The 26495-nt window shown below is 45.9% G+C and overlaps 1 protein-coding gene across 5 annotated transcripts in view; it reads right to left on the reverse strand.

The window, feature by feature from the left end:
- Positions 1 to 1027: 1027 nt before the first annotated feature.
- The window catches only part of prex1 (phosphatidylinositol-3,4,5-trisphosphate-dependent Rac exchange factor 1), a 172876-nt gene continuing 147408 nt past the window's right edge, over positions 1028 to 26495 (reverse strand). For 4 of the 5 annotated variants that reach the window (XM_083657098.1, XM_083657095.1, XM_083657096.1 and 1 more), the window contains 14 exons: positions 25276 to 25364; positions 23541 to 23623; positions 21491 to 21581; positions 20331 to 20459; positions 20064 to 20105; positions 17302 to 17519; positions 15379 to 15481; positions 12927 to 13070; positions 10384 to 10498; positions 8287 to 8353; positions 6059 to 6234; positions 4320 to 4422; positions 3749 to 3816; positions 1028 to 3640 (listed from right to left, as the gene is read on the reverse strand). In XM_083657098.1, coding sequence (XP_083513224.1) covers positions 3598 to 3640; positions 3749 to 3816; positions 4320 to 4422; positions 6059 to 6234; positions 8287 to 8353; positions 10384 to 10498; positions 12927 to 13070; positions 15379 to 15481; positions 17302 to 17519; positions 20064 to 20105; positions 20331 to 20459; positions 21491 to 21581; positions 23541 to 23623; positions 25276 to 25364 — 1471 coding nt within the window. In that variant the 3' untranslated portion in view covers positions 1028 to 3597. Of the gene's footprint in view, positions 3641 to 3748; positions 3817 to 4319; positions 4423 to 6058; positions 6235 to 8286; positions 8354 to 10383; positions 10499 to 12926; positions 13071 to 15378; positions 15482 to 17246; positions 17520 to 20063; positions 20106 to 20330; positions 20460 to 21490; positions 21582 to 23540; positions 23624 to 25275; positions 25365 to 26495 lie in introns of those variants that run through there. The other variant, XM_083657099.1, reaches the window with a different exon arrangement.

The following is a 26495-nucleotide window of genomic DNA, read 5'->3' on the forward strand; positions in this document are numbered from 1 at the left end:
TCACTCAATCATTCATTCACTCACTCACTCACTCACTCACTCACTCGGTCGTGGATGTTTATTGAGTTTAGTGGGGAAAGGGCTGTATACATGGTAAGTCGGGATTCGAGGAGTGGGCAGGTTTAGGGACATATGGTTAGGGGAAGGCATAAGCCCCCGTTCACACTATATACGCCAAAGCCACGCTGAAGCCCTGCAGTTTCATTTCGGCGTCCTTGTTAACGGGTGATTTGACAGTTGATTTGTTTATTTAGATGGGACAGTGCAAAATTAATGGACACAAAGAACATAATCAGAGTGTAAAAATTGCCGGATTTAGCACGAGACTCGAGCACGAGGCTCGAACATGTTGCACATGGCACGAGGCTAATTTCCATCCGTAGTCCCCCAAGTGAGACCGCTCACATCAGCCGCACGCCACTGCCGAAGCTGCGCTGAAGCGATCGGTCAGAATTCTGTTCTATTTTCCAAGCGTGAAGCTGCCAGGCATGAAGTCAATGGAAGTTGTGGGCGGGGGCAAGGCGCCCCGAGCGAGGCGCTGAGGAAAAGAGAGTGCTTCTTGTGTGACCGTTTTAGCCTGAGCTCAGCTTCAGCGTGGCTTTGGTGATATGGTGTGAAGTGAACAAAGGCTAAGGATAGGAAGGTGGCCGAGAGTTGGGATTCAAGGGGTGGTTAGATGGAGTGGCTAGGGGGATATGGGAGATATCTCCTGTGCCCCTGACCAAGACACATGCAATCGAACTGGAGTTGGTCCCCGGGCGCTGCACTGCGGCTGCCCACTGCTCCTAGTTCTAGGAAGGTTCCTAGTAGAGGATGGGTCAAATGCAGAGGATGCATTTCCCCAGGCCTACGGGGACAATAAAGGATACCTTATTAACAGAGTCTTCAGCAAAGGCAAACCACTAGAAATGGCCGAGTAAGCGTTTTGGCACGCCGATGTCATGTCCTGCTTCCATTCTAGCCCTGTCAAATATGTATAATAGTCAAACACATGAGCATATTGTGAACATTTTATTTACTAGCTGGTTAAGGTTCCATTTACAATGATAATTTTAGAAAGATTCAAAAAAAATCCTTTGTACAGTTATTTTCAGGCAACGTAACATTGCAAATAAAGTATATACAATAATGAAACATTAGAATAATGTAAATACATGAGTAAATCAGTGACATTGTTTTTCCAGGTACACCAACATACTGCAGTCGTTAGCCAAATTAAACTTAAACTTGAAACAAAGCAACTTAAGACCAAGTTAAGGGAAAGTAATGCTGCATTCGGAGGTGAGAGCTAATATGAGAACTGGTAAAAATGTAAATATCAATTGATCGTTACTAAATGCCTACTGTGGGACTTAAAGGAGCAGGTCACACAAAAATAGAAATTTTGTCATCATCTGTCATCGACAACACCCATGGCGGTTTCCCAGCACAACTGGATGGAAAACCAGTCACAGCGAAGTCAGTGGTGACTGGTTTTCTCTCCGAACTTCACCCATGTTTCAACTGGCACGAGGGTGAGTAGATATATCAGAATTTTCATTTTTGCGCGAACTGTTCCTTTAAATTCACAGCGGCCGGCCACGCTCGTGCCGGGGGGAGGTGCGGAGGCAATCTCCAACGCGCTCGTTTGGGAGTGTTTAAAATAAATAAAAGTGGACTGAGTGATCTGCCTCAAGAGCGCCGCCCGTGTGGCCACAGATCCAACGCACGCCGGAACTCAAGTCCAGCCACTTTAACAGTCGAGAACATCAACAACATCGTCAGTGAGGTTACACATGGCCAAGAGAAACCGCTTCCCTTCAAAATGTACAATCACGAATACAAAAAGATGCTTTACACACTATATTATCTCCATAAAAATAATCCAATTTAAATTATAACATTACTTTGCTGCCATGGTACATAGACCATGCTATTTTCTTTCTCTTTCTCTGGCAGACATCGCTACGGTTGGTTGGTAAAAGAAAATAAAACATTTCAGTAAAATAACGTTACTGTGTCTCAATCCTCATTACGATCCCTTTGTTCACAGCATCCACAAACTGCTTACAGTACTTAGAACTAACACTGAAACTTGATTGGACGAATTTTTGTGCTTCCTCCCCCCCCCCCCCAATACCTACAGTAAATACTATGATCTCATGACAGTTTAAGAGCCAATTTAAAATCAACACAATGTCTGAGTAACAGAGGGCGATCCTTCGCCCACGAACAAATATATTAATAACTTAATGATTTAATATTCTGACCTGCTGACTTGACTGCCTATTGGCAACATAAACAGCTCTGTATAGTTAGCTATAGCTTCCTTTCCCCTGATTCTGATTAGCTAGCTTCTATTCATCTCCTCTCCTCCCTGCACTCCCTCATGCCTAACACTTACTCACATGATCAAATTTCCATAGACATAAATAAAATCAAACACGTAAGCAGTTGAGTCTAAAAAAAAAAAAAAAGGCATGCCATTGGTCCTTTAAATACTGTTCAATATGTAGGCTGGAATGCTTTTTAAATTCTTTAATACCTGATATAAGTGAGGAATAAAAATGCTCCTTCTGGATACAATAAATAACTATCCTTCATATAGTGCAGTAATACAGTACTCACACTAAACCTACAGTAAATTGCACATTAACCACATGCAACAGGGCCCGAAGCAAGGGCAGCCCCGCCCCCTTTTACCATCTTGTCTTTTCATCTATCCCTCCGTCCCTACTTCCATCCCTCTATCTATTCTTTCACTTTCTCCGACTGTTGATGCGATCGTTCGGGAGGGACGGCCGTCGGACGCGAAAGCCCGGAATTGCCGGGCGTTCGACTCCCCGCGGGGTCCAAACATCGCACCCTGCGGGACGCCGGCCCCCCGAACAGAGAAAGAGGCTCTCTGGAGTTGCAGTCTCAAGGCAAAAGAAAAAATGGGCAACATTTGCATTTGGGACGAGAGTGGGCTACAGGTAGTTTGGTTAATCCAGTTACGAATAGCTCTGCTGTGAGCATGATCACTGTGGAGGTCTTCTTGATGAGGTTGAGGAGGCCTTGGAGCTGACATCTCCCTCACCTATGTTCTGACTATTTTCAAACAAGTTCCGCGATGTGACGACACGTCGAGTCATTCATGCCGGCTTTGTCCAGACAGCCAGCCGGTGCGGCAAACACTTCTGTCTGGGTGTCTTTCCCAGTGCCACCGCACATGACTAGTCTTATGGTTGTTTGTTTAGGCTGCATCGGTCCCAGGTTAAGTGACAGACAGGCCATCAGTCGGCTGTACAGTGCTGTTGAGCTTGAAGAGTTACACCCTGCGACTATAGTGACGCCAGGTTGGAATGATCCCTGTATAGTTGAAGGCAAAGGGGGGGGGGGGGGGGGTGGGACAAGGGTGTTGCCGTCGTCAGTGTCTCTTGGAGGGAAAGCGGGTGAGCCTCTTCCACTCCTCCTCACTTGTCATCTCTCATCGCGTTTCCCCTCCGCCACGCCTCACCCTCTCATCGATGAGGCTCACCCTCTCATCGATGAGGCTCACCCTCTCATCGATGAGGCTCACGTCGACGAACAGTAAAAACAAAGAGTTCTTGCATGACACCGAAGTGACAACTCCTCTTAGAGTTCCCCGTCGGAGGGCGGCAAACACAGCTTGAAGAGCCTGTCGAAACAGAAGGAAAACGCTCAACGACAGATTCCATCTCGTGTCAGGGTCACTAATGGTGCACTGGGCTGACAAGAGGCGCCTGGAAGTGGTTTTCTACAGTACCTCGGGGCGGCGGGGGGCATCTGGTCCATCACCTTGAGGTTTTTAGCAAAGAGCTCAACTCTTGTCCCCTGGTAGAGGAGAGAACATGCAAGCGGTTGGTTAAAAGCTCCCAAAGGAAAATATATCCACTTAGTTCTAGTGTCCTGAATGGTGAAGCAGCAAAAACCCAGAATGTTTTAGGCATACTAAGGCAGGAGGTCCCATACATTTTCAGGTCATAGATCCTCAATAGACAACACAGTATGCCACTGACCCCCATTTGATATGATTTTTTGTTGTTAATCGAGTATTGAATTGTATAACTGTCTCTGTACTCTGTATGTGGGAAGATCATAGTGGTGAGAGTAATCAGAAATGATCAGAATCTTATACATTCTCTCATTGGGATAATGAATGAATGAATGAATTAAACCTTTATTGCCCATCTCAGGGAATTTGCTCTGCACAAAAAAAAGAAAAAGAATCTAGTGAATCACAATAGTGAAATCAAACTATTTGTAATTTTGCTGGGGACCCCCTATATAACCCCCTCAGAGGACCCCACCTTGAGAAGCACTGCTCTGAGGTGTACCTGTTTGCGCATAATGTCCATGGTCTGCATGATGCAGCGGGGCATGAGGCCGTGGTTCCTGGCCAGGATCATAGCCTGCTCCAGGGTCACACTGAGGGTGCTTCTGGAAAGGTCAAAGGTCAACAAAAGAAACATGGAGAGTCTTGAAGGTGCAGGAGGAAATGAAGGACAATCAGTACATTTATGCACACTAATATTCCACTATTATTCCGAAAATGACGATATTCCGAATTTGATAGGGTCATGTAAACAGCATATTTTCCAGTTGGATTTTCGGAATTAGGCCTTTTCCCCGAATTTAGCATTTTCCGATAAAGACGTGCGATATGCCGATATTATTTGGGTTTTAGGAGCATTCTCTGGACATATATACAGCGTAGTCGGAAATATGCACTTCAATCAGGATTTTTCCCACAGTTTGCGACACACGGCCTCTTGCCTGTTTACGCTCAGCTACAAGGTGTGCGTTGTAAACAATTCAAGTAGCCACAGCAGAGGTGCGTGCCCAAAAAGAAAAGCCCGCATTTCTGGTCGGGAGGAGAAACGCATCTACTGTCGACCATTATGAAAGACTTGGATATCAACAGGTTTTTGGATATGCGCAAATATCGCAATGCCGCCCTAACCACCATCGGGGGCCAGATTAAGATGAGGATGAGTGAGTGAGTGAATGGATGAATGAATGTAGCCGTAGGACGTACAGTACATCATGAGGAAGTTTTACCTTACAGTTATCGGAGTATGCATGGCTGCATGTAAACGGGAATACTACTGGTATAGACCTTATTCGATTGACGTAACTCACGTACGGGCACGCCCACCGCCGCCATGTTGTTGACATAGCGCTGCAGCGCTCAAGTGACAGCCTATGTAAGAGCAGCGTTTATAGGAAGCTAGCCGCCGTTAGCGTTACCTGTATCGTTCCTGATGTGTTCGGATGGTGACCTGCGTTAGGCATGGCTGTAGTAATGACAGCAATAATGTCCCCGTGGTTTGCTTCTATCTCTACCGTCCTCAGACGTGAAGGGAGTGAGACGGAGGATACGTCAGCAGCACAGGAGATGTGTGGATAGTTAGGAGAGACAGGTGAAACTTTCTGACAGCTCCTCACAGCAAAGTCTGTTCGCCTCGTTTTTTCTTTTGTTTATTATTACAGGCATTAACGGCAGCATACAAACAACAACTGTGGGTTTTTTATTGCTGTCATCACCATCGCTATTTTGTAATGGAACAGAAACGACAATAAGGCCGTTACTAGTTGTCAGTTGCAGCAGCGCTGTGCGTGCAGGACAGGACGGTATGTCAACAATATGGCGCCGTCCAGGGTTAGTGAATAAGGTATATATTCATTTTCATTAGCCATGTAAACAGCTTACAATTAGTGGGTTTTTCCTGGCTCAGAATGGGCCTTTGGGGGGGGGGGGGGGGGTGACTACGCATGACGACAGTAAGCATGATGTACTGTCACTACATTTGGCTTTTAGGTTAGTGTGTAGTCAGGGCTATCCTGAACACAAATATACTGTATCAGTCATTGTCAGAAGTTACGGAGCAATGTGTTTTCACAGCACTTTTCAACATACAAATGTGATCCCGAGTTTCAGAAAGGAAGCCAGTCGATGCAGGAAAAACCCCGAGCTTAGTCGGAAAACTCGGAATATTGTCTTTTCCGTGAATAAGGCCAACAGAAAGTAGGCGCTGTCGTGAAGCGTGATCGGAGCCGACAGCGACAGACTGACCTCTGCATGCCGGTGCCGCACATGGTGATGTGGCACGCCCCCAGGCGGTTACACAGCTCCGAGGACACGCACAGCACGCTCACGCCCGACGGGTGGCACTGCGCGCTGGACCGCACGTTCACGTAGGACTGCATCAGGCGGCACAGGTCGTCCAGGGTGTTGAGGGGCCGCAGCAGCTGCCAGGAGGAGAGAGTGGAGGGGTGGGGGAGGGGAGGGGAGGGGAGAAGAGGGGTGTGAGCGGTCAAATGGATTGGTCCAGAGGACGATTTTCCCCCATCCTAACATTAAGTCATTACAGTCTACGGTAATAGTGAGTGTTAAAATCTCTATTTCCTTAAAAACAAGTGGAAAAAACCTGCGTCCAATGCAATTGAAGAGAATTGTGATTACTTTTTCCTCCCCTAGATACGAATTGCCACATTTTTGTACCGCTATGTACAGTACAGCAGTGGTTCTCAAACGGGGGTCCGTGGCACTTTTCCAGGGGGTCCGCGAAAAGTTTTCAGGAAAATAAAACTAAACTTTTATTTATTTATTTTTGTCTGTGCAAAAGCTTCATAGTTCAATAAAGATAGTTTATGCTTTAAATCTAAAATGGTTCATGGATTACATTCTAACAAACCTATCAATTTAAAAGTCAAGCACGTTACCGTGGAAACAATTAAGCTTAGCCCAAAATCACAAATCAGAATGAGGGGGTCGGTCCCCGGTATATTTTCTATCTTGTAAGGGCTCCTTGGCTGAAAAACATTTGAGAACCTCTGCGCAGTACAGTATTGAATTTCAGTACATCGTCCCATCCCTACAAAATAATGTATTAGACACAAGTGAGATCATTTTACCATATTGGCAGATTTTTCTTTATCTTGTTTGAAGGAAAATGCGATTTTAATACTCCTACGAATAACTCATTTTGTAGAAATGGATCTTTTCTTGTAGTGTCCAATCATAGAGACAAGTATAGGAAATGATCAAGGATAACGACAAGGAGGTTTAAGAGTAAAGCCTTTGTGGTTTCATTTTGAGAGGCAGACGATGAAACCTTGAGCATAAGGCTCTAGATCGGGAGCTATCATCACTGGAGTCTATCTCAACTAGGGTCAGTTTGGGGAACAACTCAAATATTCACTCTATTCTATGAATAGGCTATTCATCGCTCAAACTCAAATGGAATGGGTTTTTAATGTTGGGAGTGAATTCATTGACATGGAAGCAGGGTGGGAATTTCGTCATTTTAGGAGGCGTGGCCATCTGGCTACATGCCAGGGCACACAGGTCACATGCCAGGGCACAAAGGTCACATGCCAGGGCACAAAGGTCATTGCTCTATTGACATCGTGAAGAGTGATTTTTTTCTGAAATGTGTGTTAAAATGAGCCAATGACACATCCTTTGCATAGAGCAGCTACATTAAACTGAGACCACTGATGCTTTTTAAAGCAACTGACAGTAGCAGGCTGGTAGCAGGACACTGCCAAGGTGGTCTTAGAGATCTCAGGGCATCACGGCCAGAGAGGGAGGGGCAACGGCGGCTAGGGGTGTCAAAATTAATCGTATAATCGATGCATCGCGATGCGGACGTGTGAATCGAATCGGATCGAATCGTTGACCGATGAATCGTTGAATCGTTTATGTTTAAATTTCTGTTGACATTCAGGTTTTAAGTAAAAAAGGGACTTGATATTTATCTGGCTGCTTGTATTAATTGATGAAAAAGTAGCCATGTGCAGTAATAATACAGAAAATTGAGGATTCGATACTTGGAGCTGCGATACTTTGAGCTGTATCGAGATGCATCGTGGAATCGAATCGAATCGAATCGTTGACAGATGAATCGTAATCGAATCGAATCGTGAGGCCAGTGAAGATTCACAGCCCTAACGGCGGCCATGGCCTCCATCATGGAATTCCCACCCTGCATGGAAGTGCTGAAGTTAGTTTGGGGTTAATACGGGAATCTTGACGAGCTACCGGGGAATAGTACTAATCCAGTGGGATACCAGGGACGCCAGGTCATCTTACTTTGGAAATGCTTGGTTGAAGATCTCTAACTTCAAGGCCCAGTATCTGTGCTTGCATTTATATCCAGTCACAACATGATCAAAGACCACACACACACACACACTGAACTGTACAGCATCGGTAACCATAGCAACAAGCAGTAAACACTAAACAGCCAATACAGTGAAATGACAGAAATCAGAATGTGTGTGTCTGTGTGTGTTTACCTGGTCAATCTTCATGGCTGTGGTGTTGGAGTCTGTAGGCAGATTGGACTTCTCCAAATAGAAAGCTCTGTTGAGACAACAACAAAAACATCTTGAGTCCCGTTTTGAGATTGGATCCTCTGTGACTCACTTTGTGTGTGTGTGGAAGCTGAGTCATGTGATTCTGCTACATACAGTATACAGTAGGCTGGCCTTTTAGTTGATTAGCAGACTTATCAGTCGTCAGCATCTAAGCTGACTACGACTTTTAGCTTTGTCCACTCAGTGATTCTTCTCTTTATTTATAGAGAGCCAAAGTGAAACGTCACTTCCTGCTTTCTCCCTGTACCAGCGCTGCGAAAAATATCAATGGCGGCGGACGGAGAACAAGGTTACTTTTTTGATCCCGTTTGAATTGTGCCACGGGGTGCCAACGCTAATTTAGTCAATTTAAAACATAACTTTGCATGTCAAGAAAGTCACAGTCTGTCGTCAAACTGAAACGTAGGGGTTAGTTTCGTATAAAAACTACATAGCTCGTGGAAGCTCGTGGCGTGTCGCCGGTCTTCAGCTTTGCCGGTAGAGAAAGTGACGTCACTTAGTGTGTAGTCTGCAGTCTTTCTGATTTATAACTTCTAGTGCGCAACTTTCTTGACATGCAAAGTTACATTTTAAATGGACAAAATTAGCGTTGGCACCCCGTGGCACAATTCAAACGGGATCAAAAATGTAACCTTATTCTCCGTCCGCCGCCATTCATATTTTTCGCAGCGCTGGTACAGGGAGAAAGCAGGAAGTGACGTTTCACTTTGGCTCTCTATTCATGTTGCAGTTATTTCAGGGATATTTACAGTACAGTGGCAGCCATCTTCACATTTGGTGCTCCCAGCCGGCTGCCATACCAACGAAGTGAACTTTAGAGAAACTAATGATATCTATAGTGTTTATGAAGAATGACTTGGTGTAAGTTATGTTATGTTAAGCTTCCGTTTGATCTCTCTTTAATCTGCCAAGGATCATGACAGGGTCCCTACAGAGACCTGTCTTGGCTCAGATGGCAATTGACACCTTTATGTCTGAAATAACACCCACACTCATTTCAAAACAAAACAAAACGGTTACAGTACAGACAGTACAGTACAACAGTAGAAATCATAGGAAATAAAAATAAAATAAAATAAATCAAATATTATCAATCCAAAATATATCAATTGGAAATGCTCAATGGCTAAATGGCACTACAGCGAGTGCTCGCCTCCATTGAAAAATACCTGACTTTGAAAGTAGTTGAAAGACAAAAGCGATACGGGCGGCGATCCAAGCATGGATTCTGCTTGTTTATGCATAACAACCGGGGCGGGTGGTGTGTGTGTGTGTGTGTGTGTGTGTGTGTGTGTGTGTGAACTCTCCCTGTGAGGTGAACTATATCTGGAGCGTGCTAGTGGGTCGAGCCAGTGGAGGGCCGTGCGTGATGCAGTGCAGCGCGGGGTGTATAGTACCTGAGTCTGTGGTAGGGTGTATAGTACCTGAGTCTGCAGTAGGGTGTATAGTACCTGAGTCTGTGGTAGGGTGTACAGTACCTGAGTCTGTGGTAGGGTGTATAGTACCTGAGTCTGTGGTAGGGTGTATAGTACCTGAGTCTGTGTAGGGGGTATAGTACCTGAGTCTGTGGTAGGGTGTACAGTACCTGAGTCTGTGGTAGGGTGTACAGTACCTGAGTCTGTGGTAGGGTGTATAGTACCTGAGTCTGTGGTAGGGTGTATAGTACCTGAGTCTGTGTAGGGGGTATAGTACCTGAGTCTGTGGTAGGGTGTACAGTACCTGAGTCTGTGGTAGGGTGTACAGTACCTGAGTCTGTGGTAGGGTGTATAGTACCTGAGTCTGTGGTAGGGTGTACAGTACCTGAGTCTGTGGTAGGGTGTATAGTACCTGAGTCTGTGGTAGGGTGTACAGTACCTGAGTCTGCAGTAGGGTGTACAGTACCTGAGTCTGTGGTAGGGTGTATAGTACCTGAGTCTGTGGTAGGGTGTACAGTACCTGAGTCTGTGGTAGGGCGTACAGTACCAGAGTCTGTGGTAGGGTGTATAGTACCTGAGTCTGTGGTAGGGTGTACAGTACCTGAGTTTGCGGTAGTAGGCTTTGACCTTCTCCAGGGAGACGGCGTTGGTGCGCTGCTGGAACTCCTCCATGGCTGTGTGCTCCTGCTGGCTCACGCCCTCCGCACGCTCCAGTGCTGGGTCACAAAGACAGGGGGCGGTGTTTAGCTTGGCATGCACAGTACGCAATATTTTTTTTTGGATGATGGCGAAGGCTGGAGGCGACCTCTCTGCCTGTGATTGGCCTAGCGTCAAACATTCATCCAATCACATTCGCTTGGCTATCCTGCGTCTCTTTCTACAGTCTGTGGTCAGACTCAGTAGACAGACAGCAGTTTCGCTTGCTAGCATGCATGAAAGACGCCACTGTGTGTTTATGTTTTTGATATAGTCTGGTCTCTGGTTTATAATGCTGCCGCTACTCTTGGCAGTGCACGTATGTAGCCTACAGACAAATAAAAAAGAAAAGATAAAATATTCATGAGAATTGATCAAGGGTGATATAAAAACAGCGTCAATGCCCATTTACAGTGAACTTTAATTCACACTCACACACACACACACTTACTTCTGCATCTGCAATATCACCAAGTGCATTATAATTCTCCCCCCAAACTGCAGCCTGCACTATTTTCCTCTAGGTGGCGATGTTTCTCCAGATATCTGAGACACGTTGTTGCTCTGCTTTGAAGTACATGAGAACAATATGAGCTCTCTTATGTGGTTCCTGTTCCAATTGGCACTTGTCTATGGAAACTGAATGGCTAGCTGGCAGAGAGGAACGACGCCTGATGCTATCATTCATACTGGCCCAGTGGAGCACTGATGGGGCAGTGCAAGGAGCGTGGCAGGGGAGGAGAACGTGAAGGCGCAGACTTGGAAACGGCCTCTAGAGGGCTTCAATATCATTGAATTAAAGCACTTAGAGGAAATGTAAATGTGTGTAGAGACTAGAGAGACTGAGAATGATGCTGGCATTTTTAAGCAATACTGGTGCTTTTTAAATTATAAAATGCTGTCCACTGATGTCCTGATGATGATGTCTACCATGCTCAAGTGAGAATGCACCTAATCTTGACTGTGCATTTGACTCCATTGAACCTAACAGTAATACTGTGATATGCACAGTACATTCAAATTAATTAAAATAAATCTTTACTCCTAAAAGAATAACAGGGCTGTTTTTTTTAATCCAAAATGGCATCCACAGTGGGAACATGAGGTACATCCCATTTCTCTTATGTGGTATCTCCTCGTCCTCCTCGGGTGAACTGGAAGTTGTTCTGGGTCGCCATTTTGAAGACAGTTCCAAAGCTCTTCTCCCTGCTCCAAGGAACGAGGAGAGATCTCCGAGGAGCTTATGAGCGAGGACGAACGAGAGGAGCCTCGCCGGAAGAGAATTCCCGAAACGCAGGGTGACGGGGGGGAATTCCCGAAACGCAGGGTGACGGGGGGAATTCCCGAAACGCAGGGTGACGGGGGGAATTCCCGAAACGCAGGGTGACGGGGGGACTCATTAATCATCCAGACTACAGCTGTACAGCATCACGATAATTACCACGCCATGGAGCGCAAATGGGAAGAAGCTCATATGAACGCGTGCTCATCATGATGATACTGTACTGATGTATAACGTTAATGCAAGAACACGGGGAAGCTCAATTAGGTTGAGTTCATCCACAACCCATGTGTGCAGGGCCGTGGGAAGTGGGGGTGCTGCAGGTGCTGCAGCACCCTCTGCTGTTTTGTATTGGAATTGCAATGTCAATAAAAAAAAAAGATATATATGATTAAAATGTGTTTTATATTTAGGGTTTAGTTGAAGACTATGAGCAAAGCAAAGAGGGTGGAGATGTTATTTTTGTTATAATAATAAGTTCAGTGTTTCTGCTGTGTTGCTGTCTGTTGTAGTGTAAAATGACCTAAAGGGAGAGAAGGTGGTGATATGAAAGTGAGTGAGAAAAGGAGAAAATACTGAATAATGACATCACAATAGTATAATGCTAATGTTAATTCAAAATGAGATATTCCTCTAAATATGGCAAAAAAATAAATAATAATAATCTGGCGCTGCCAAAAGTCCCTTCCTTGCAGCACCCTCTACTTAAAAAGACTTCCACCGGCCCTGCGTGTGTGTGTGTGTGCGTGTGTGTGTGTGTGTGTGTGTGTGTGTGTGTGTGTGTGTGTTTGGGTGTAGCTGTGATCCGCTGGCACTATCATCAGACACGGACGTCGCTTCACATGACGCTTCAGAGGAAAAGACGTCTAATTTCTCTAAATACATATTTCCTTGTTTCCTCTCTCCTCGCCTGGTTTCCTCAGTGGGAACTAAGGACGGATGAGACGCAAGGAAAAGATGCAAAGAAAGGGAAACGTGGCTGCAATTAAGAGGAATAGGATGTACCCCGAGTCTCTTTAAACCCCAAAAACCCGAACCCGGGACACTGCTCGTGTCATGCTCTAACCGAAGGAGCTCCACACTGGGGCTCACTCACCCCTGGTGAAGAGCTCCACACTGGGGCTCACTCACCCCTGGTGAAGAGCTCCACACTGGGGCTCACTCACCCCTGGTGAAGAGGACGGTGTGCAGCTTGAGGCTGCCTCCGTTCTGCAGCCGGCTGGGCAGCTCGCTGAAGTGGCAGCTGTCCAGGTACAGAGTGACCCTCAGGGCCTGTCGGCTGCCCTCCACCTTGTAACACACGGGCGTGTCTGCAACACACACAAACACACACACGCACACACACACACACACACACACACACACACACACACACACACACACCGAAAGGATATATAAATATATAAAAGAGAGGGTTTGCTGGGAATGATAAGAGCTGTGAAGGTGGTTAACTTGAACTGATTTATTACAGCCAGCTACAGAGTGAACTGTGAATCATTCATTCCACACACACAAAAGTAAATTCAACTTAATAGTTCAGATTGATCTTGATTGAGTTTCATTTGGGAAATGTGAAACCAACGCTGAACAGCGTGATCAGCAACAAATAATAGCTCATTCCGGTGCTTTATTGAACTTTGAATTCATTTCATTTCAAAATTTCATTGAGCAAAATGTCTTGTTGAGAAATGAGGTCGTGTTGGGAAATGGGGCAACATGTTTTCTTTTTTCTTCTTTCTAGGCCAAACTGGACATATTAGCATTTTGGAAATTGAACGATTGGGGTTAAAAACAGAAATTCACCAAGAGTACAAGCTTAAGACATTTTTTAAAGAATATTCAGTATTTTTTGTGTACTGTAGTTGCGGTCCCAGGAGAGAACGCCGTGGTCTCTCTTTGGAAATGGCTGCGATGCACAACAACGACCTTAAAGAACAAGTGCACAAACGACAAACGGCCAGCAACAACTCGTAACAAGTTGACCACGCCGGCCCGTGACCGCGGCGCAGCGGCAGAGCTAGGAAACAGAAGAGCTGATCTTTACGGAGCCACATTTACAGTAGGGCCGGAGCTCTTTGCTATGAGGCCCCATCCAGGCCCAACACCATGGGACTGGCTGTGAGGCTTCAGGCCTCGGACACCACAGACAGTATAGAGAGGCAAAGTGACCGCCTACTTCCTGCTTCAGCACTGTACCAGAGATTTTCATTCGCCATTCATTTTCCCATAGACATTTTGTAAAATGCTTATAAAAAGAGTTGTACTTGTTCAAACCAAACGGTTCAGATATATTTAGAAACGGGAGAGACCGCATAACATTTTACTGGGACCAAAAAATAAAAATTAGGTTTTGGTCCGAGTGAAATGTTCTATGGTCTCTCCCGATTCTAAATATAGCTGAACCGTTTGGTTTGACCAAGTAAAACTCCTTTTATAAGCATTTGACCAAATGTCTATGGGAAAATAAATGGCGGATACAAATCTCGGGTACAGTGCTGAAGCAGGAAGTAGGCGGTCACTTTGCCTCTCTATAGGGCTTACATGGCGCTACCTAACCGATAGCTCCGAGCTCACTGAAGCCGCCTTCAGCAAATCAATGTTGTCAAGTGATGGTATGCGGGCCGAGCTGCTGAGGTACGCACCTTTGGTATAAAAAAAAAAAAAAGGTTTTTAGGCACAAAAACAGAGTGTGTGTGTGTGTGTGTGTGTGTGCGTGCACCGTCTGACCTAGATGACCAAAATCCCTGCCCCGTCCGCGGCTTCGCCTGGCAAAAAGGGAAGTGCGTGCGCTGCGTTTTCCTCCAAGCGGTAATCTCTGCGGGCCACATGGAGGCGGGCTGAAAAGAGAGCTGATTGGGGGACGCAGGAGGCGCCTGAAGTAATGCTGCTGCTGCTGCAGCCACCAGCAGATAAGTGAGGTACAGTAATTAACCCATTGATACCTGATGCAGCATTTGTGTGTGTATCCCTTTAAGACCGCGAACCGCGTTAACGCGGTTCGCGGTCTTAAAGGGATACGCACACAAATGAGGGATATACACGCAAATGCTGCATCAGGTATCAATGGGTTAAGGCAGGAAAATACTCAGGTGTCTGTCCCTTTAAATAACGCTGTCACGTCGGTGACGCCCACCCTCTGCCTGCCCAGACTCCAAAACGCTGAGTCCCAAATAAACGTTCCCACCTGAACGCTACAACGGGATATTTCTCAACCGCAGCACATATTTATGTTGATGGCAGTATATTATTAAAATATGAATGTGTATTTAGTAGTATGCCTGTGAGTGTTTTATGTTGATAATAAAAAAAAACAGAGCAAAGGTCTTATCCGTAACACAAGGACAACGAGGACGATAAGACACTGCATGTGTTGCTGTTGTTCGACATGATTTACGACGCCTTTATAGTGTTTTCGCCTCCTATTCACCGGCTCTCCCCGCCGGCAGGAAATGGAAATCTGCGCCGGCAAAAAAATGGCAGATTCTCCGTCTATAGCCGCGGCGCGCACGCGCACATAATGGAACTTTAGTTAGCGCTAGCTGAGCCAAACAGCTGCTGGTTCCGGACCGTCTGCGTTGAATGGGCCAGTCGGTCGCGGGGGGCGGCGGAGTCTCTTACTTGCGACGAGACACTCGTCTTCCAGCGGCCGGAAGAACACGGTGACTTTGTCCAGGTCCAACAGGGCCGCCTTGGTGTCCTCCAGCATGGTCCGCTCCTCCTTCTGCCAGACCAGAGGAGAGAGGACAGAGGACAGAGGGACACCTTCAGACAGCAGTCCCAGAAGACAGTGTGGGCTATAGCTTTTTGAAGACAGCCATGTGGCGGCGGTATTGTTCTATTGTATTTTTTTCTGATTAAAAAAATCTAATAAAACCGATTTTTAATTCAAAAATCCAATTTCTAAAAGGCACAATTTGAAACTGAATGCAATGGCTTGAAATGGAATGTGATTATTATTAAATGTAGTTTTTAGCTTAGCTTTTTCCTGCTCAATCAGGGATGCACCCTCATGGAGAGTGAAAAAGGTGACAGATACAGGGGCAGACACAAAACCACTCAAAACCATTCAGTGCTGTACTTTGGGGAGGTGACTAGTTTGCTTCCCAGTAAGAGAACATACAATCATCTTTTCTATGTATCCTATCTGGCTCTTATTGCTTGCCCTAGCACCTCTGTATCATACAGTTATTCTAGGGGAGGAAATTGATTATTATAATATATATATTTATTTATATATAAATATATATTATATATATGTATTTTTTACATTTATTGACTCAGCACCACGTTTCTTCTGAAAATGGGGCTGGGCTCTGATCCTTGTTATACTGGTTACTTGTAACTTTTGACTTTCTGGGAATTTAACCTTGTTACATTATTATAAAATACAGAATTATGACTTTATTATGGCTTTTCTGTCATCCTCTCTTTTTTTTTTTATATTATTATTTTTCTTCTGATTTCCCCCCATTTTCTCCCCAATTGTACTTGGCCAATTTCCCCCCTGCTGCCCCCCCGGTCGCTGCTCCACCCTCTGCCGATCTGGGGAGAGCCGTAGACTAGCACCATGCTTCCTCCGACACATGCGCAGTTGCCAGCCGCTTCTTTTCACCTGACAGCGGGGAGCTTCGCCGGCAGGATGTAGCACGTGAGAGGATCACGCCATTCCCACCAGTTCCCTTCTGCCGCAACCAGGCGCCCCGACCGACCAGAGGAGGCGCTAGTGCAGCATTCAGGACACACACCCCCAAATCCGGCTTCCCACCCGCAGGCACAGCCAATGGACGCCCGACCAAGCCGGAGGTAACACGGGGGTGCGAACCTGGGAACCTCGTGTTGGTAGGCGCGGAATCTACCGCTACACTACCCGGACGCCCCTGTCAGCCTCTTTCTGAGAGGGGAAATCCTAATGAAACTTCAAGTATACCTCTTCTGCTGTCCTTGGTACGCCCTTGATAGTCTATTTCATTTGTATAATATTCATGAAAATGACGAATGATATCCTACTGTATATGATTACGTCTGCTCAGTAAACTGTATGGGTCTGGAAAGACTAACTGACATTGCTACAGGCAAGCGGAAAGACTTTGCTCAGCTCGGAACCATACATGAGTATCATAAAAGATGGGAATGTGGGGTTCACCTGAAAGGAAATCGACCCTTCTCACGGGGGCCATTTTGTGTCAAAAAGACAGGGTAAACACAGGTGCAAGCAAAACACTAATGAGGGTTTCAAACTTCTGTTATTGGAATTTGGAAACCCTCATTAGTGTTTTGCTTGCACCTGTGTTTACCCTGCCTTTTTGACACAAAATGGCCCCCGTGAGAAGGGTCTATAATTGTAAAGAAGGTAGGGAAAAATTTCATTTTTACAGTATTTGTATTCTGTATGATATCAGTGTTAAAAACAAATCAATCAATCATGTATTCTGTATGATATCGGTGCAAATCTGACATCTTCCACATACATCCCATGTAGATTATACCCCTAAATGAGCCATCAAACCAAGCCCCACTGTCAGCCCAGCTGTCCCCTCTGACCAGGTGTGGGGCCAGCGTGGCCTGGAAGTGCAGCAGCACGCCGATGACAGACACCTGCTCCAGCCACTTGCGGCTGGTCTCCTTGCTGTCCTCCTGGTACTCGCCGGCGTTGTTGAAGCGCGCCCGCAGCGCCGCCAGCAGCTGCTCGGCCAGCGTGCACAGGGCGCCCACGGCCGCCTGGCAGAAGATCACGTCGCGCCGCAGCTGCAGCGCCGTGTCTGGAGCCAGCAGGGGGCAGGAGAGAGCAGGGGGAGAGGAGGGGAGAACCAGTGAAAGGGACAACGATGAGGATGTAAAAAAAAAAAAGGGAAAAACAGACAGGTGTATGACAGAGATACAAACAAAGCAAACACGCTTCAAAGATACATTTCTCATCATTTCTGGCAATTTGGCAGCACCGCCTGCTATTGGTCCGCGATCGGCGAGCTACGCGATCACTGGACAGACGACCTGTCAATCACCGCCCCAAAGCATAGTCTGATTTATCGTCTATTTGACTCTAAATGGGCTCATAATTTACTAAATCAACAGCGCACTGCTTGAAGAAGACTAAGTTGAAAGTAATTAATTGAGACCCTAAAATCATTAGGAAAGTATTTACTGAGGTAATAAATCATGTGTGAGAAGTCTGGTCATTTTCCGATTGACTTCTACACAATCTGACCAGGCTATTTCTTATGTTTAATAAGTAAATATTTATTTTTAATAAGTCAATATTTGTTTTATTTAACCTTTATTTATCCAGGAGCACGCTCTCTTTTTCAAGGATGCCCTGATTACAGCGTATATCACAATTAAAACAAATTAAAATCGTGTGTTGGGAAAGTTGGGAATTTTAACATGGGGGCGAATGGCGAACGACCCGACTCCCTTTTGGAGCCAGCCCCAAGTGGCCATTCCAGGAACTCCAGTTGTTGGCACAGCACTTCCGCGTCGGGCGTCATTTCTCAGAACCGAAGGTCGCGGGGGCTCGATTGTCACGCGTGCACAATCTCACCGCGAATCAGCCGAGTCGTCTGGTTTTGAAATGTTACCTGCATCCTAACCTCACCTCCCAACCTGCCACTGCAGTCTGTCTAATCAGACATGGCCTGGAGCTGCTCCTCTGTGTTCCATTAGCCAGCCTGTACCCCCAGGAGGATACCTCCATTAAGCAGTACCATATGCCCCCTCTCTGCACACTGCAGTGGCTGCAGCATGGTACCGCCTCCACACCTCCCCTCTCCCCCTCTGCCTGTACAAACACACAGGAACAACCTCAAACATATCCCCCGCAGGCCTGATACCATGATACCACCATCATTATCTGCAGGATTCTGACAGTGACATTTAAGACTTTTTAGGCCCTTTTGTTGCTACGTGGAATCGAATTAAAGGTAACCCGCGCAAATGCCCTGAAGCCCCACAGAGCAGCCTTATGGCAGAGATGCTCACAAGTCATTTTTTTGCAAGTCCAAGTCAAGTCTCAAGTCTTTGAGGGGCAAGTCCAAGTCAAGTCTCAAGTCTTTGAGGGGCAAGTCCAAGTCAAGTCTCAAGTCCCTATGGATGAGTGTTCTATCATCTGCTGCATGCCCTCCAGTCTGCTTAGATTAGAACACTGTATAGTTAAAACTAAGGCATTCAAAGCATGTACTGTATTATCCTCACTCCTTATCTATTAGAATAAAGTAGCAGCAATGATTAGAGATTACAGTAGTAGACATTTGCTTTATGTTAATGTACCAAAAAAAAAATGTTCACAAGTCCCAAACCTTCAAGTCCAAGTCAAGTCTCAAATCTTTGAGGACGAGTCTCAAGTCAAGTCTCGAGTCAGTGTGTGTGTGACTTAAGTCCAAGTCCCCATCTCTGCCTTATGGCACTTTAGGCACAATGTTTTGGGGGTACCTCAACAACACGGCTAATTGTTTTCCACGTGGAGAATGGTCCTACCCCTAACCCACTCACATCCCCCTAGCCACTCCCCCTCAACCTGACTCTACGACATTCCTATCCTTAGCGACCGCCCCTTTTCCACAGCCCCGCCCCCTTCCGTGACCAGCCTACTGCCAACGCCGCGGGGGGAAAAAGTGATTTGATGATGAAAGCAAAGAAAAAGCACATGGGGAAAATAAATGTGATGTCCAGTGGTTTGATCAAAGTAGATGTTTTAACCCAGCTCTGTATTATTCTAAGAATGAATGTGCATTTATTGTGACCAGCCGGGAGAAAATAAGGTCAAAGTAAATCAAATGTACACTACTGCCGATTTATATTCACATCTTTTGGGGGAAATTCATGGCATTTTGCCCTGCCTTGACTAGATATCAGTGAATGACTAAAATATAATAGATCTATCTGTATCTCACTTCACATATCAACCTGCTTGGACATGGTGAAAAATGAAGGCTGCTGAAATCTGTTTTCAAGATATTTGAACACTATTTAGGCCTTCAATTTAAATCATTTAAAACCCACGTTCAGACTTTTTAACGATCCCCCGAGGTGAGACTGGCTGCACTGTTTGAGGATGCTGGACCATCTCATTTGTAAACAGCAACACAACACGCCGCCGACGCCCTTCAACGGCTTCAGGTAGGAAGGCGTTGGTGCTGTCTTGAGACGGAGGAGGTACAGTAACAGTACGCTGTGGATCATTCAGCCTGGCTCCAGTCTCCTGGTGAAACTTGACCTGGGCTATATTGAGGCGTGACCACGCGCCCCGACCTCTCTCTCTGAATATGAGTGAGCTTCACTCGTACACACTGACGTGCTCACAACTCTACCTGTGCACTTGAGCAGAGCCAGCAGCAGCTGATTCTTTCCATCTGCAGACAGGAAGAAAAACAAAGGTGTAATGACGTAACCGCATATACCTTCACATGGCACATGGTGTGTGTGTGTGTGTGTGTGTGTGTGTATGTGTGTGTGTGTGTGTGTGTGTGAGTGTGTGTGTGTGTGTGTGTGTGTGTGTGTGTGTGTGGGTGTGTGTGGGGGTGTGTGTGTGTGTGGGTGTGTGTGTGTGTGTGTGTGCGTGTGTGTGGTCCACTAACCGTCCACGAATCTCTGCAGGCTCTCCACCAGGGTTTTGATGGAGCTCGGTAGGTTCCAAGGGTCCTCCTGGATGTTCTTGTGGATGATGGAGCGATAGCGAACCGTCCAGTCTTCTGTATGGCGAAACTCTGTTTGCATATAAGGATTATATTTTTTACATTCTCAGTTACATTTTAAAAGTCATGATAAAAAGACTTGTAAAAATGATTCAGGCTAACCGTAGCTATCTCAAGATGATTAGGAATTGCTCGACGTTTGATTGTGCCTTGCTGTTCTTAAACGCCACGCTCCAAGCTATCGGTTTGAATCCGAACCACCGGTGGTTCGCACCAATCAGCATCCTATGAGGCAGCTAGGGGCGGGCTTTGGGGGTGACACCAGCGAGAGTGAGCCCGTGATAGACGGTGACAGACAGACGGTTCATCCAATCACCTGCCAGGTATTTTGAAAGTGCCTGCCCTTTGAAAGGGTTTCCCGAGTGACTCGTTCACCAGATGGTTATGTGAAAACAAAGCATCTAGCGGCGTCAGGTTAGGAACTTGCTACCTGATCACTTGAAATCTGTTGCAAACATTTTTAAGAGTTACCCTGTTATCTAGTTTTCTGTAGTTGTTACTAAATGTATGTTTTCCAGCAGATCATTTATGGCCGTTACTACAATTGTAGTGTACTGTATGGTGTCTTTTTTACTCTGTTTACCTTTTTTTTTTTTACACCCCCCACCCCCGACACACACACACACACACACACACACACACACACACACACATAAACAGATATTTGTGTGTGTATTCTATCTCTGTTTTATTGTTTTTGTGTTTTTACAAAAGCTAAGCTAATCTAATTAGCTAAGGCTATAAATAGTATAAGTGGCATCATACCATTTCTGACTAATATTCTGTCTATGTATCTGTCCTTATTCAGATAAACATTGAAAATGGAAATAAAAATAAGAGGGTGTGTGTGTGTGTGTGTGCGTGTGTTTGTGTGTGTGTGTGTGTGTGTGTGTAGTGGTTGGATAAACGGAAGCCTGTCGCCACAGTACTCTCACCTTCACCTCACAGATCTAAGCGCGCACGCATGCACGCACCCCACACACACACACACACACACACACACACACACACACACACACACACACACACACACAAACATGTACCTGGTTGGCTGTGGTCAGGATGAAAGTGCCTCGTCTCCTCACAGGCCTTGGTCATGACAGGCCCTTTGAGTAGGCTGTTGATGGAGTCAACCTGCACACGCACACACACACACACACACACACACACACACACACACACACACACAGAGACAATCCATGCACAAAATAAATAAATGCAGTGTGCACACTGCACTCTCAAACAGCAAATGAGCAGTGTTGGGCAAGTTACTCGGGAAGTGTAATTAGTTATGTATGACTGATTACTCATTTAAAAAAACAATACAATTACTTGACTTAGTACTTGGTTTCCAAAGCAACTATTTACATTACTTGTTACATTACTATATTACTTTAATAGCTAACCCCCCTTCCAAAAAAGTGACGTACAACAAACCTGTTTAGAACTGTTTTACAACTGAATCCACTATAGTGGAACAATAATGAAGCTGACAGGAGTCAACAATCAGCCAAACTGCAGACTTTATTTATTACCCACATCAGCATGGGAGCTGGGGCTCTGTTTGTTTCTCTGTCCCACTGTGATGTCATAAATCCCACTGTGACATCATCTGTGATGTCATAAATCCCACTGATGACATCATCAGTGATGTCATAAATCCCACTGGTGATGTCATCAATCTCATAGGACAAAAAAAATCAAATCGTGTTCTGGCAATGCAGTAGTCTTGCATCGCCTGACGTATCTCCACACGTGGTTTTAGCACTGTGCCAGTGCTGGAGAGAGCAATGCATTCACTCGAAGTGACTAAGGCCATGTTCAGACTAGGAGGCCAAATCTGATTTGTGAACTTTAGTGACCTATTAATGACTATATCCAGATTGGTTTTATGAGTCTGGACGCTCCAAGTCTGATTTGTGTCACTTGTCCCAAACCACATAGGGAGGTAGTTTCCAATCTGCTTCAAATGTGCTTTTAACTGATGTGTCTTCAGTGCGGACGCGCCGCAGATCCACCAAATCTGATTTGAACGTCACTCGCAACTCATCATCAAATGCTTCTGCGCAGGAAAACCACGTCACCAACGTACGTATTTACTGATGCCCACGTCGTTACCATAGCAACCCATGCAGATAGGCTGTTTAGGTCTGGACACACAGATCCGACTTGAGAATCAGATTTGTGGCAGTGCGGACACACTCCCAAATCACATTTGGGAAACCAATCAAGATAATGATGATTAATGACTTCATCAGCAAATCGGATTTGCCTGTAATGTGAACATGGCCTAAGATTAGTAACTGTATGTTTGATTTGTATTTTTGGAAATGACTGGGGAAAGGAATACAATGACTGTAACTTAAGTTACTGCGCAACACTTCTGCCGAGTGTCTTCTGACTCGATTGTGTCAGCATGGAGGATAACAACGAGGCCGGGGGGGGGGGGGGGGGAAGAGGCCCCGCCCCCTGCGCTGCTGTTTACATGTGCAGAGAGCTGCACGAGCCAAGATGGCTGCCAACCTCCAGGGGGACAAACGACATCAAGTGGCGCTGAGAGGAGATGAAAAGCTGGACGGACGCCTTGGACTGGAGCCACTGAGGCAGTGGAGGTCTACTGTGTGTGTGTGTGTGTGTGAGAGAGAGAGAGAGAGAGAGAGAGAGAGAGAGAGAGAGAGAGAGAGAGAGAGAGAGAGAGAGAGAGAGAGAGAGAGATGGGGGGGGGAATAGAGGAGGGCAAGTGAAGCGGGATGCTCACCCGAGGAGAGCGAGCGCCACGAGCTAACTCAGCCCAGATGCTGAGTGGTTACTATCTACAATCATCTAAGCCAACTGGCTTGGAGCGGCTGATACTGGTGTGTGTGTACGTGCGTGTGTGTGTTAATACTGCTCTGTGTGTGTGTGTGTGTGTTAATACTGGTGTGTACGTGCGTGTGTGTGTGTGTGTGTGTTCCCATTGCAAAACACATGACACGAGAGCCGTGCGTCCTACAACCAGAGAGTTGGGCTTTGACACCAAACGGATCCCAGACAGCAGCTCGTGTCGGCGGCTGCGGTGGCTCGGGGAGGGTGGGTGGTGGTGGTGGTGGTTACCTGGTTGAACAGGTGCTCCAGGCAGCCATGCAGCTTGTCCTGCTTGTCTGACGGGATCCTCATGTCACACGGCAACTCGTCTCCTAGCAGAAAACACAAAACGCAGAACAGGACAGTTAATGACGGGACAATTTATCATCATTTATTCTAAGAAGTTGGCACCCGTGAAATCGCACAAATCAAGAAAATGGGTTGTTTAATCCATCGGTTAAAAAGAAATAAAAGTCAATATTTTTTTAAACCAATGGGAGCACGCACGTTTCAAAACTTGAATATCCGGAACTCAACTCCCCCGGCCGTGTCTTTTTATGCTAATTTCCTTCCTACCGTGCCGACAGATTTTCATGCAAAACGAAAATGGGTCTTCTTGAGGGATTCGATTGTGAAGAACGCACTCGACAAACAACAGTTTTAATATACCTGTTAGCAAACTAAGCTCGTTCGGGGCAAACCAAGCTTGTTAAATAAGCTTCTTCAACTATTTCCTGATTTCAATGTATGACCACATCATTTGAAAGTTTACAATCTGTACTTTAAGCATCTGTACAAAGCTGTTACCCAAAACACCCGTCCCTGGCACATTTGTCAAATATAATAAACATTTATTATAATAATAATAATTTGTCAGATCTCATTGTACATCAGTTACAAAGTGTAACATATCTGTCCCCCTCATACAGACTGTACTGTCTTTGACCAGTACAACCACAGTCTGATCTGCTGGCCACTGAGCAGCTCCACTGTCTGGAGCGGTTGGGGTTAAGGGCCTTGCTCAAGGGCACCTCAGTGGTGGTAATGATGAGGGAGGGGCACGCGCTGCCTTTTCACTTCTCTTTCCCCACCCAGATGTATCCTGCCGGTCCCGGGGATTGAACCGACGACCTTCCGGTCACAAGCTCGCTTCTCTAACCGTCGGGCCACCACTGCCCCCGTGCCACATTATGTTCAACATTAGCTGGCAATTAGCTTACCCAATAAACCAATCAATTTTTCTTCCTTGTGGGCGTGTCTTTTTCTATCACTCAGGAATCCCCTCGACTCACTTCAACCCAGACGGAAACGCACCCAATTCCGATAAATTTTCCCTTTACTTTCGAAAAGTTGACTCAAAATTCTCATGCCGCTTACGTGAAAACATGCTTATTACAGTGTAGGGCAGTGATACTCAACTGGCGGCCCGCTGCTTTTTATTATTTATTTTTATTTTTTACAGTGCACCTGAACGCAACATGTAAGATACCCGCTGAATAAGTGTCCAAATGTTCATGTCATTCTGGCCAATACTCCACTTCTGTTATAGCATTTCACTCTGGAATATGGAATATCTTTCAATAATCTATGATTTAGCTGCTAAATTGTCAAATACCGCCATCTGCTCGCTACCCAGGCACTTATGTACTTAACCTAACTAATTATCCGGTGTGCACCACATTGTCAGACTAAACTCCGGCTGACACCCCAAAAACCTACAATCCGCTACAGAAAAATGTATATTGATTGTTTATTAACTGGCCCCTGGCCTTCTATCATTTCACGAAAGTGGCCCCCGGGCAAAGCAAGTTGAGTATCCCTGGTGTAGGCTGCTCCGAACGAGAACGTCTTCTTTGACTTACAATCTCATGTTTTACACCTCTGCGCCAACACGTCATTTAAAAGACAGATAGGTGTCCTTTCGTTTTGCGCTAAACAGGGGGGCAGCTCAACCCATCTTCCTTCCAGGACCTTCCATGCTTACCTGAGCCCATCTCATCGCTGCCCAGGTAAGAGCTGTTGCTTCGCACGCTGGTGTAGGACAGCACCGAATCTCTGTTGCTGTTGCATTCACTGGAAAACACACACACACACACACACACACACACACACACACGCACGCACACGCACAGAACGTTAAAGTCCAATATCAGGCAAAGGGTTCATTCGCTTGCGAAACCGCACGGGGAGCGAACTGCGAGGCTGTGTCTTGTAATTATAGCGTCAAATCGTCCCGCTGATTGTAACTGCCTGCGCTGATTTATGCGAGACCCGAGCTAATTGGACGCTTCTCACAAACAACAACAACCGCCGACATTCACTAGCGAAGCATTCCAGTCAAATACCGTAACCCGTGGCTGCCTTTAACATTCCAAAACACTCCACCGATAATAATAATAATAATAAGTGTGTACTCTGCATGAACCAATACGGATATGCTGAAACGGGGCGCGCACAGTCACGACGATAAACTGTCAAAATTTTTATAGATATGTTTTCTTTCTACCTCAGCTGTCAACACTTTCTATGACCTGTCAAGACAGTGTGTGTGAAATGGCTGAGTCGGGTATTTTTCGGGTTTCATTGCAATTACCGTGCGCACGTGGGTGATTTATGGAGCTCAAATTATACGCTGAAGTGAGGGCGTTCTCCCTTTTCAACCCCCCCCCCCCCCCCCCCCCCCGAGCGGTACTCTTGTGACTCACAGAGTGGTAGTCACAAGCCCAAATTACCATCACGACTCTCCTAGGAGCGGCCGCCCTGCTCGGCCTGCTGACAGAATGTGGGAGAATCCAAACCTTATATAACGAGCCAGCCGGTAGTTTGGCTCGGATTCACCCTTCTGGCTTTCATTCATTCGTTTCATTCATTCTCACAACACACACACACACACACACACACACACACACACACACACACACACACACACACACACACACACACCAGCATGTAAACAAACACACCACGACACACTCATATCAACATGAGCGTGCTGTAAATTATTAATCCCTCCATCCGCTCTTTGGATGCCATGATCCCCATCCTGATGCCAATGGTGGGGACCCACTGTTACTATTATTATTATTATTATTATTATTATATTATTACCGTTATTATTAGTCCTATACTATAGTACTATAGTCAGTGGTGTTCAGTGTTGGGTAAGTTACTTTCAAAATGTAATATACTACATATTACTAGTTA

Source organism: Poromitra crassiceps, assembly GCF_964638095.1.
Source record: "Poromitra crassiceps genome assembly, chromosome: 20".
NCBI classification, from domain to species: Eukaryota; Metazoa; Chordata; class Actinopteri; order Beryciformes; family Melamphaidae; genus Poromitra; species Poromitra crassiceps.